This window comes from Pseudopodoces humilis, chromosome 10 (assembly GCF_049639895.1).
Source record: "Pseudopodoces humilis isolate 2021_Gansu_Grassland_sample_001 chromosome 10, ASM4963989v1, whole genome shotgun sequence".
Classification (NCBI taxonomy): Eukaryota; Metazoa; Chordata; class Aves; order Passeriformes; family Paridae; genus Pseudopodoces; species Pseudopodoces humilis.
The window spans coordinates 4,078,366-4,091,227 of NC_142209.1; the positions used below are offsets into that span (position 1 = coordinate 4,078,366).

Consider the following 12,862-nt stretch of genomic DNA (forward strand, 5'->3'; position numbering starts at 1 on the left):
GTGGTGGCTTGGAGTTTGCTTTTTTTCCTAAAATGTTAGATTGCTTTTCATACAGGTACAAACAAAATTTGAGTGGGCTATAAACTTATTTGTTCTCGTTAGCTTGGTGGGTGGCTGTAATGAGAACAGGCTGTTCCCCTGCATGGATTGAGGGGGAGTTGTACACGAAGTGGGTTTTGTTAGTGCCACTGAGTAGCATGATGGGCCTTGTACTTGCTCAGGGATGTTGTTATTAGGGAGCATGATGGGTCTTAAATATTTTTAAATTTAGCTTTGAGGATGTGGTATGTGAGACTCCTTAAATAGAAACTAAAGCAAGGAGCTCTTTGTGTTTCTTATGTAGTAGAGGGTTTCATTCCGTTCCATCACTTGTGATTAAAATGGTGAGTAGTGCATTTTGTGAGTTTACTTCAGCAGGAAAGATTACTTGTGTAGTTTAAATCCTTTGCTCCTACATCTCACTGTTACTGTTTGGGTAGTTTGGGAAATGGTGGCTTTAATGATGAGCTTCAGAAACTTCTTTTCAATTAACCTTTGAACTTGATGCTGTCTTTTGCTTCTGTTTTATTTGCTTAGTTTTACAAAGAGTTACTGAGCTGCTTCAAAAGAAGTAATTCAGTAACTAACTCATTAAAATAAACGCCTCCTTTTCTTTTAATGAGCTGTCTGCCAGGGATCTGGGGAGTATTTGTTGTACAGTCTGTTTGACTTGTGAAGCTGGAAGTTGGCCTGTGCTGTCTGTCTGTGTAAATGCAAGACAGGACTCCCCAAGGGTTGGGATTGCCTGTCCTGTATGTGAGGCCAGAATCACTAAATTTACTAAGGTTCAGGAAACAAAAACTGTCTAAAAGCAGGGATTTGTTTTTATGTTAAAGGGTACAGCATAGGACCCTGAGAAATAATTGTTGACAGTGCCAAGATTCTTGATTTATTGCTGTTTTACTCTTAAAACCTGTCATATATATTGTATAATTGTTTATAATTGGGTAAAATTTATAGAGGTGAAACCCAGGCCTGGCTTTTAACTTTCTGAAGCGTTCTCCCTTCTCCACTCAGACCAAAAAGCAGCCGTGGTATAACAGCACGCTGGCCTCGCGACGCAAGCGCCTCACAGCTCATTTTGAGGACCTAGAGCAGTGCTATTTTTCCACCAGGATGACTCGGGTCTCAGGTGAGTTCTCATGTGGTGTTCCACATCTGATGTCAGGTACCTCTTGTAGAAAAGCTTTGCTTTTGCGAGAGCAGCTTTCACATCTTCCTTGCATGGGAATGTGGCTGTCCATATCTGTGTTACTCAGATCATCCTGTTTTGCTGTTCTCAACCAATCTTTGAAGTTGCTAAATTTGGAAAACTTAATCCTGTCACTTTGGAGGGGCACATGTATTGCTTTGTAATCCCTTAGTGTGAAGGGCAACATGCACAATAAACAATTTCTCTGGTGCCTGTTCTGAAGATGCAAATGCCTGAAAGCAGTGACTGAGTTGTCTTTCCACTAGATGTTGTATAAATCCAGTAGTTAAAAACATTGCTATTGAAATGCTACAGAGGTATAAACATAAATGCATACATTATTCTGTATTTAGCGTGCAAGAGGGCACTTGGAGGTTATCCTTTGTTATCTCAATTGTGTCTTGGTTAACAAATGGTTTGGACTATAGAAGCTGAGTGTGCAGCAGGGCTGTTGTCCCATGGGGCACACCTTGGATTTAAGGCTTGTTGTCTAGAATTAGAAGCTGTTTTCAAAATTGCCTAGATTGCCTTATTCATAATTGAGTAACAGCATGACAGCAGCTAGAATAATTGTTGCCTAGTGGATGCACGGGTCTTAATTACACACAAGATTCTCTTAAGAAATGAGAGGGTGAAATAACTGTCTTGAGGGTGAGGAGGGTTGTTCTGTGGCCCCTCTGGAGAAGAAACCAGCTTGGCAAGAAAAGCTTCAGGCTATGGACTATGGCAGGCAAGAGATTTGCCGTGCCAAGCTTTGAGCTGCATCCCATATAGAGTGTGACAGACTGTAAGGCAAGCAGCCAGCCCTCAGGGGGTGGGAGACACCACTTGGGGATGAGAGGAAACCAGGCACAGGTTGCTGCAGCAAAGTATCTTTACTTACAATCTTGGAAGGCAAGGACCAGCCTCCCAAGGCAGGATTGCTGGGGTACAAACCTCTTTTTTTCCTCTCACCCTGAATTTATTTTTAGTCTCTTTAAAATAAATTTAAAATAATTTTAAAAATTAATTAATAAATGGCTCCAAATATAAAGGCTGCGGCATGTCTTAGGGGAGTTCAGTCTTAGAAGTATTTATTTACATCTCCTACCTAGTTCAGAGCATGGACTGGCTCAGTTCTCATTGTGCACAGCAAAATGATTTTAACAAGGAGTGCAGCCTGTTGGGAGGTTACTTCGATATCTGAAAGTCTGGAGAAGCACATTGCATGTGTCCAGTCAGATCCCTGTGATGTGCTAGCAGGTGCTTTGCAGAATGCAGTTCTTCATAGCTCACACTGAGATGTTTTCATGCAGAGCTGTCTTGGTGATGCATAACTGTGTTTATGTAAAAATAAAACTTATTAACCAAGGATAACAAATGGGGCTCTTCCCAGCATTCCCTTGTAGAAGGCATCTTTCTTCATAATTGGAACTATAAATATGAATGCAGTGAAAATGGTTTTTTGTATTTGTATGTGTCATTTGCACCAAGAGCAGAGGATTTGCAAGTGCAGGTTTTCTCCTAAATAAGGGATAACCTATGATACTTGATTAAGTTTTCCTCTCCTAAGTCATTCCTGCCTTTTGACACATTTTAAATAGGATTTAATGTAGATTTAAGGCTTTTTTTGCAAGAAGTGCCTCTGACTGTTCAAGTAGGGAGTGGAGACATAATATTACTGTAATTATCAAATGGCCTTGCTCTTTGACGGGGAAGGTGTCTTGAGAAATAATATTCGATTTTACAGGCACACATAGAGAATAAATTATAGGAGGACTGTGTGCTTGATCTCTAAATCAGGGAAATAGAAGGGTAGCAGCTATTTGTCCCTATCGCAGTGCTGAAGGAGAAAACAGTATTTGAAAAACACCGACGTTTGTGTTGCTTCTTGAGCTGTTTCCTGTAGTGGTCAGATGCTGATGATGTTAATTTAGAGCAGCACTTTGTTCATTTTGCCCCTTTTCATCCTTCTGACACGGATAATGTATATGCTAGTACCCCTAAGCATGCTAATTACTAGCCTTCACTGTTCCTTTATGTGATCAAACATTAAACAGTGCATATGAGGGACACTTCAAAATGTCTCATAAGTACAGAGGGAATAATTTCTGATGGCAAGGAATTACCAGAGTGCAGAAATGATTATTCTCTGTGTTTTTCCACAAGAAATCACAGCTGGATTTTGCTTTTATAGGTCAACCTCTCTTTTTTCACCCTGGTATTTCCAAGCCATTCTAATGAATGGATCTTGTTATTTCCTTATGCTGCTGATAAGGCTACCTTAAGTAGTGGATGGAATTTGATCTCTGTTGTGTGTGTCTGTGGGTGGTTTCTGTGCTGCTGCAATGGATGCTGGGGTGGAATGGGAGACAAGGTGTGCAGTACCTGTAAACCAGCAGTGTTAGCTGTACTTCCCCTAAAATGCACTGGTGCAAAAACAAAGTGAGGGTGGAAGCATTAGAGAAAGGATTATGAGAATTGCTGCAAATTTGGGGGTTCATTACAAAGTCTGAAGACACTACCTAATGCTTAGCTGTGTATACCTGATCATACTGGGAATGCAGATTTGCCTATGAGGCACTGCTGTAAGTTAGGAATTTTTCCTTATTTAAAAAATAAAATTTAAATGGTTTAAATAAAATTGTTTCTACCAAGAAAAGTTAGAACTTCTGAGAATTCAGTGAATGACTTTCAACAATCTACACTGCAATTTACTTTTAACTTTTGTAGTAAACTGTTCCATTTCCCACAGAATATTTATCATCATTATTCAAGCTGGCTCAATTTCACCTTGTCTGTTGAAGGTCATAATTTTCACAAAACTTCTAGTACAGGGAGCCTTTTGGTTTCATGCTTGTCTTCCTCCTCCAGCCCTGAAATGATTCTCCCTTAGCTCTGGTGCTTTTGGAATAACAAGAGAAGTATTTTTTACTAAAAGTATTTTGAATGTAATTGACACCAAATGTAGACATACCATAACAGAACAGGGAAAGGAATATACATTCACCTCTGTTGAAAACTAGACATGTCCTTTGCAGGGCATCCTGACATGCTTAAAAGTTTTCTGTTAATAATCTGCGTGGCCCATGGGCTCTGAATGTGAGCAAAATAAATGAGCTTACAAAATTGTATTTGACTTCTAGGCAGATTCTCAGCATTAGGTTCACCCAGCATTGCAGTGGAGAGACTTCATTTGTGCTCTAGAAAGCTCATAATGCCTTCAAAGAATGCTAGAGATGAGAGAGAGCCTGCTTTTGACCAGGAAACCTCCCCAGATAACAAGCATAGGTAGCATCACATAGGGATGTGTATCTTGATTTTTTTTGTGTTTACTGTTGAGGTTACCTTCTTACTCTGTTTCTGCCCCCTCCAATGTCACTGCCTCTTTCTTCCTAGATGACAGCAGAACCACCAGCCAGCTGGATGAGTTTCAGGAGTGTCTATCCAAGTTCACACGCTACAATTCTGTCCGACCGCTGGCAACGCTGTCCTATGCTAGTGACCTCTACAATGGCTCCAGCATAGTGTCCAGGTAGGAGACACTGTGGTTCTGACAGCAGATCATGTGGATGTGGGCTGCTGAGGCTGAGTTAATAATGCATTTTAAGCAAGTTATTGTTGGTATGTATGCAAAAAATATATATTTTCCAAAAAGTTTTGCCAGTGTGTGACGATTTTGTGACTATCATTGATCTGTGGAGGCACTCAGGTACCTCAGTATTCCTTACTGTTCCTGTTGGTGTTGGCCCAGACCAAATCCAGAACCTTTGAGGTACCTCTATCAGCAGCTGTTCTACAAAACCTGTTGTCTTCATGTTAGCTTGGTTGTGTTGTAAGTGATGCAGTTCTAGCATCTCAAAAATGAACCATCTTGTCTGTTAGTCTTAAGAATCTGTGGTGGTTTTACATTTTGTTGGTCAATCCAGTCACAATAGCAATTATTAAAAAGCTGAGTTGTTTTTAGCTGTGATTGCTTGAAGTCTTGGGCTTTGGAAGCTGTTTGTAGTGCTGAACATAGGTGAGGCGGTGGCTGTGGTAAAGCCAATGCAGCATTTCTGTTCTTGCCAACAGTTCCTCTGTATCCCTGCTGTGCAGGGTGGTCATGTCCAGTGTGCTGCTGCTGAAGCTCATCTGAACCTCCTGTGGACCAGTTTTAACACATAACTGGTGAAATGATTTTGACTGGTTTTCAACAGAATCAGTTTCTTCTAGTTCAGGCCCATGAACCAGCTACCTTAGGGATCAAGGCTTAGCCCTTAGGGTATAATTATAGATAGCACATGAAGAGAATGGGAATTGCCATAGCCCTAACCTTAAACTGGTTTCTCCCTACCCTGGGGGTTTTGCTTAATTGTGGTAGTTTGTCTTTGGAAATCCTTGGGGTGGAAAAAAGGATGGAACATGTTAACTAGGATATCTTCTCTGCATGGTGTATGTTCAGGACCTGTTTGAGCTTCGTGCAAGCACATTTCATTAATTTAAATGTTTGTTCACAGCAGTCTCTTGAGAGAAGTATCATCCCTGTTTTATATGTAGGGAGCAGGAAATCCAAAGAGACCGTACATGAGGTCTTGGAAAAAACATGTTGACAAGATAGATTAAATTTGGGTTTTCTGACTTTTCATCTAGTGCCTTACAAAGGGGCCACATGGAGAGTGACAGAAGAGCTTGAATTTTTGGTGAGGGACCCCAAGAAATTTGCACTATGTGAAGAAATTGGAGGCATGGTGTAGCACAGAACACATTTTGTTTAAAGCAGCATTGATTCCTTAACTACTGCAATATGTAGCAGGAATGTATAATGTCCGACTTAGCCAGAGGTCAGAGCACAGCAATCAGGGATCTGACGTATATTTAACCTGCACTGATTGGGTTCACACCAGCTGCAATGAAATGCAGATGGGAATCTCACTGCAATGTAGACAAACTTTCTCAACTACCAGATTCAGCATGGAATGGATTTTGCCCCTTTGCCCTTTCTTCTCCTTGACATTCTGCAAGAGCAGCATTTTTGTGGTATTTGGTTAGAAAATGCAGGAAGGACAGTAAATCACACTCCTGTTTGAAGGCATTCTAATTCTTGGATGAAATACAAGTTTGCAAAGAATGTGTGTTACTGTTACAATGAAGATACAGTGAAGCCTTCTTCTAGCCAGTCCTAGAATTGGTGATTAAATGTATTTTACTGAAAAATCACTTGGTTTCCAAGTTGATGTTCTCCCCTGCTCATGCTTTTTGTTTATCAAAGCATTTAAGAAATTTTTAGGGGTTTTAGCATGTAGGCTGGGTAAGACAGTTCACATCTGAGCACATCCTTAAGTGCTTTGGTAAAGTGGCTTTGCTGATTGTGCTGCTGCCATTGTTCTTGTTGGCTCCTAGCTATTCAAACAGATCCTGTAAAGTCAGAATTTGTTAATCAAGAATTTACAATTAGTATGTGTTGGGCAACACAGTTTAGTGTTCACCTTTTTTTTTTCATTTAAACTAATAGCCTTAAGTTCAGAGTCCGTGAAACTAAATAAGAGCCTTTTAGGTATTCATGTAGGTTTCACAGATGAGCCAAATTTAGGTACTTAAAAAGTGAAATTGTGCTTTTAAAGTGCTGTGAAAAGTTTTATTGTTTAGTTCACTACACGGATCTTTCAAGGTTTTCCTGGGTATGCAGTAAGAAACGGTGATGAAATGGCAGGTTAAGTCTTGGTGTTTAGCTGTTGAGACAAATGGATTTAAATACAGAGTTAATACAAGACTGATACATAAGGAGTCTTAATAAAATTGTTAGGAAGTATTTTAAAGGGATATTTTAAGTATACTTAGGAATAAAAATAGTAGTGACCGGAAGTTAAATTACCTTAAGTTTGCTTGTTTTCTTTTTATAAATAATCTGCTGTTACAGATGGACAGAATACAAGAGTGTTTGGTTTGATTGCTTTAACCCAACAGGAAGTTCACATACAGCTCCAAAAGATCTGCTGGCTTAAACAGCTTTTTTTTTTTAAGATGCATTACCTTTAGCTTCAGAAAGGAAAAATATTTAAATATTCCTTATCTGCAAGACATTGATGTTTAGAAGTGAAATAAAATTAGGTTTATGCTAACAGGGTGAAAAGTGTAATTAAAGACAGTGTACAAATAGGCTGAAAAAATCCTGAAACTGGGCAGCAGCAATACCCTCCTGAGAGCCTTGTGGTAAGAATGTTTATGGATGTCTGGACTGACTGTGGACTAATAAAGTACTGTAAACATATGTATGTTGTGTTACTAAAAAAATTCTGATTAAATGTTTAGGAACACTCCAGTTCCCTTCTGGAATGAGGAGGCAAACCAGGAAAATTTCAACCCTTTGTCCCTTCTTTTCTTCAAGAATAACAGATTATCAAGAAAAATGTTTAGGGAAAGCACATTTAAGGCTTTGCTATTGCAGGTTACCCAGTTGTGCTGTAACATCAAGGAGACTTCAGCATGCTTGCAGTATGAATGTGCAAATATCTCAGTATGCTAAATGGCTTTTTAATACACTTACTTCTCTTAAGTACAAAGTATTTACAGTTTTCACAAGTATATTAAATTCTGTTAGAATTGGGCCAAGGAATAAATTTTCCATTTATTATGCCCCCAGACAGAGCAGCTGTCAGAGCTTAACTTTCCTTCTCTCTGCTGGCAGTGGCAGTAAATGTAAAGTCTTTCTTTTAAAGATGAGTCTGTAAACTGCTGCGTTAGCATTACAATGATTTATGGAGAAAATTGCTTTACCACTGTCAGAGGCCTTCAGAGAATAATGTGGCAGTCTTTCATATTTGAGAAAAAGAACAGGAAAATCCAAGAAATGTTCTACAACGAGATGACTCTCCAAAACCTGGGTATCAGAAAGCTGGTTCTCCCTGCTCCATGATTCCCAGCTCTGGGAATATGAATAGGCTCCTAGGTTTGGGGGCTTTGTGTGGGTTTTTGTAATTGACTCAGACTTCAAATGGTTCTAGATTAATTTACCATTTCTCTGGAAGATCTTAAAGTGACATTTAAAAGGTTTTGGATAGCTAACACTAGCTGTATCTAAAGGCTCAGTGATTTACAGAGAGGGGAATAACTTGTGGTTTTGACTGCAGAAGCCTTGCTCAACTCATCTGTTGAGTCATGATCCAGTGTTCAAAAACTGGATGCTACCTTTGGTGCCCATTATATTTTATTCATTGCTTGCTCATTATTCCATTGCTCCTAAGTAATGAATGAGATGTGAAGAGGTATCTCTTAGCATCCAGACAGTATGATTAAGTCTGTTTCAAGATTGCATTTTTGTTTGTGTTCACCCTTTCAGTAACATGACCTGGAATCCTTTCTTCAAAAGCGAGCTTAAAAGAAAAAATCCATTATGAGTGAGTTTGTCATGTGTATTCATTGAACTGTTCCATTTTTCTGTTCCTCTTTTTACTTTGGACTACAATTACTTGTCCGTATAAATTATCAGATCCAGACTTTAACAAGAGCCTTTTAGTTCTGTATCTACCATAACAAGCTGCTTTTTTACTTTTTATTTTTTTAATGTTTGGGCTGCCTAGGATTAGAAGAGCCATTTTATTAAGTTTGTGACCAGCAATGCTTCTTTATCTTGCAGGTAAAGATAAATGAATGAAATGTAAGTGGGTTTATCCTTTACAGGATTATGTTTGAGTGCAGTAGATGCTGCTCCTTGAGAAATGAGGAAGGCTGGATTTTACTTATAGCCTGTTAAATAAACCATTTTTTAAACGAACTCTTATTTACAAGTGGCAGCTCAAAACTGTGGATTAATCCATTTTATTTGAACTGTTCCCAAAAGTAGAAGGGAGAGAGAAATCCTTGATAAGGAGACTTAAATTGCAGAATTACCAAGGAAACTTATTTGTGCTTGTCCTGTGGTTCTGAACTTCTGGCCTGAAGATCAGACACTGTCTGAGGCTGAAATGAGATTTTTGTTTAATTAGAGCTGAAGTGAAGAGCCTTTCCCTTACTTTCCCATCTTTCTCTGGAGTGCTGAACTGATGTATTTCCTAATACATAACTGTGGTCTGGATCCCTTGAGCAGAAGCTAAATGTGACTTGTACCCAGCAAAAGGGTTATGCAGGGGTCAGTTCTGATCTCTGAATTCAGAGTTCAGGGACACTCTACCCTGGAACACAGCCCTCAGAGTCCCCAGGATGGGCTGCTGGTACCAAGAAGGACTGACTCCAGAAAAGAGCTTATTTGCTCTTATCTCCAGTCTTGACCTGAAAAGTAAACCTTTTGGTGATGCTGCAGAGAGGTTTTTTATTTCATTGACTTAGGAGCTAAAACTTAAATAACTTGAAATTGTGAGGTTAATGAATGGAAGTGGCATGGCTGCCAGTGGGACCTAATTTTTTTCCTACTAATTTCAGATGATTTGGTAGTAGGAAGATCTTTTTCCCATTAAGCTCTCTTAGTACTTGAAACCTGTCTTTATCTGCAGACAATTAGATGAGAATTTTTAGTTGAACTTTAACTTTATGAATTTTCATAAAGGATCTGTTAAAAGTATTGAGCGGTCTTTTGACAAATTTGGGGATTGACTTTTAAACAAAATGTTTTAAATTGTGTTTGTTCTTCAGGTTTGTTTTGTTTCTTTTCTTTCAATATCATGAAGGACCTACATGCAGTTTGTGCAAGGAGTTTCCATTCTTGCCTTGTAGCAGTCACTGCCTGTAGCATGGGGTAATCCAGTTTTGAAGTAGGCTTCCCAAAGGGGTGGTGCAAGCTCCATCCTTACAGTTATTCAAGAACATGCTGGAGAAAGCCTTGAGCAATCTATGTCTGATCAGAGATGCCCCTGCTGTGACCAGGATGTTGGACTAGAGACCTCAGAGACTTGGGGACTGTACTTGGGATAAAGGTACAGTCTAGCTAGTGTTAGTACTAGCTGTACTTTGTTTATGAAAATGTATCTTGAAGAATTGTTCTCAACCTTGGTAGCCAGGAAGAACCAAGATAACATAGAAGCCCTGGAATTTGTTTTGTCTTTCTGACTGAAAGAAAGGGCATGGAAAATTACTGGGAAAACTAGTCACTAATACAATAGGCTCCAGAGCTACAAATATATGTGCGAAGAATACAGAGATAAAAGCATGTAGAAAAGAAAGTAAAAACCAAAATGGCATCATTACCATGTGGAAATTGCCTTGCATCATTGCATCCATTCCTCTTGGTTGCTCAGGATGAAAATCTTTTCAGTGAGGCTGGAGGTAGCTGTCCTTCCATTCCTCGTGATGTTAATGTGAGAAGGGGTGTCATCAGGCAGCATTGATGTCTTGGCCTCAAGAACCAGCCAGGCAAGCCACAAAACCTGTGGCTCCAGCATCTCACACACACAATTTGCATTCCAACGGTGTTTGTAAAAGTCTAAGATGGATTTGATTTAATCCCCCCCAGTTCTATAGCTTTCATTTGGTGTTGAATGTTGATACAGTGAATTCTTGTTTCTGCTTAAAGACACAAACCTGTTATTAATAGAACATGATTTCTGTATCTTATTACAGTATTCTTTCTATTTTCTAGCCATATTTGTTGTAAATGCCTGAATTTTATAAGAGCTGATGATCTGAAAAACATTAGCATGCCTTTGGATTTTTTTTTATTTTATTTTTTGTTTGTTCTTGGCCAGCTAGAGATATTAGCCTGTTAAATGGTAGGTAGTTGAAACAATATAATAAGGTAGTGTGTTAGAGCATGCAAAGATGTATGGTGTGGGCCTAAATGATTCTGAGAATAAACCTTACAAGCAGCTCAGCCTGGAGAAGAGGCTGGAGCTCATGATTATTAATATATCATCGTTTGCATTAATAAATACAGTTTCCAAGTCATGTTTGGGATTTATGTGCTGCATAGTTGTTTCATAGAATAAGGTAATAAATAACATGGAATAAGCCGTGAAGTGATGTTTATGTTTTCATGGGATTATATATAAGCGTGTGCATACATTTGTTCAAGTGAAGTCAGAACAACTTCTCTGTGAGACTGTGGAATTAAAGGTATACATAAACCATTCTTTAGAAAAAGTAAGGAAGGATGACGTTCAAAATACTGGTGAAATAAGATTCAGAATGCCATCAAAAGAAATCTCACGAAACAGTTTTGTCAGCTGGATGAAAAATGCTTCAAATGATGCTTTAACCTTGTTCTGTCATTACCAGGCAGTAGAATCATTGCAGATAATGGCCCAAGCCCATCCTTCCCACGCTTGGAAAAGGCTCATCTGTGGTGTATGGACTTGATATTTAGGAAGTCTGGTGCCCTGACTCATGGTGCCTGTTGGATTGAGCTGAGTTGTCTAAAGAAGTTACTGTCTCCAGCTGTCCCTCCTGATTCTCTGCAGGCTGTCTGGCAGTGTCAGGCTTGGGGTGGTGATTTGTCCTGTGAAATGGGACCTCTGGCAGTGTGGTCAGCTGGAGACAAACATCCTCAGCTGCTGGTGCCAAATCATGGAGGAAGCATGAACTGAAGCCTACAGATAGACTGCACTGTTTAAAAACCCTATGTCTTGATGGAGATCTCTTTCAGATCTATTTGTTTCCCTGCCTCATCAGCTCTGTTAACTGTTGCTGTGCTCAATTTTGAAGAAACAAAATCCTTGTTGGTGTAGTAACAAAAGGGTGTCTTGGAAACAAGCTTTTGAATGGCTTTATATCTGGAAGGTATTTCAGTTCCTGCCACAACTTGAGTTCCTTTTTACTTAATGGTGTAATCCTGATAAGATGGTGCTATTGTTCAGGCCACCTTACAGGTTGTTGTGGAGCAGGGTTTCCTCTCTAAAACTTCAGCTTGGGTAGAGGCTGCTATGTTTTGTTCCACCTGAACATGAAGAACTTCTTTCCTGTGCAGTGATGGTGCACTGGGACAGAGCACCCAGAGAGGGTGTAGAGTCTCCCTCACCGAGATACTCCAGAACTGTCTGGATGCAACCCTGTGCTCTGAAATGATCCTGCTGGAGGCAGGACTAGATGACCTACTTTGGTGGCTTCCAGCCTTATCCATTCAGTGATTCTGTACTGGAAACATTTCTCAAACTTGAAGGCAGATGAGAATGCTTGGATAGTTGTAACCTCTTCCACCTTAGTATTTGAAAATGTTGACTCTGTGTTGTGGCTGCTGTCAGAGCTGTTCATAACCCCCAGTGTTTCAGCCCAGCTAGGTGAAACAATTCCTCCTTGTTTTCAAATATAGATATAGGTTACCCAAAATAGTGCAGCAGGCAGACTGATCGTTTGGCTTGAATTTTCAAGTGTCATAAGGAACACTCTGCATTTAACTGTTGGCATTTTTAGTTCATTTTTTCCTGCACTAGCTTACTTAAAATGGTGTTTGTGGGAAAACTGCATCTAATCCTCATTAGGTTGCATGGTAGTCATTTGCAGCAGCTTTGGCTCATTGTACTTGTGTGGATCTGGCATAGAAACCCTGGGATTTTCGTCATCTTCTCTTCAACATGCAGAAGAGCATCGGCCAGCAGTAAAGTGGCTTTTTATCAATACACTTTCTATTTGGTTGCTTGCAGAATTCAGCAGTTCCCTGTAGGTTTTCTCATCATTAGTGCTAATTAAGCCAAGTTGCCCTGAATACATGTATGGATAAAAACCTTATGCAGCAGAAGAGGTTGTCTC

At 39.6% G+C, this 12,862-nt stretch overlaps 1 protein-coding gene across 5 annotated transcripts in view; it reads left to right on the plus strand.

Annotated features, from left to right (window-relative positions):
* The window catches only part of COP1 (COP1 E3 ubiquitin ligase), a 124,275-nt gene that overhangs the window by 33,336 nt on the left and 78,077 nt on the right, over window positions 1–12,862 (plus strand). For all 5 annotated transcript variants that reach the window (XM_005528753.3, XM_014257608.2, XM_088060605.1 and 2 more), the window contains exons 10-11: window positions 1,057–1,171; window positions 4,610–4,745. In XM_005528753.3, coding sequence (XP_005528810.2) covers window positions 1,057–1,171; window positions 4,610–4,745 — 251 coding nt within the window. The remainder of the gene's footprint in view (window positions 1–1,056; window positions 1,172–4,609; window positions 4,746–12,862) is intronic.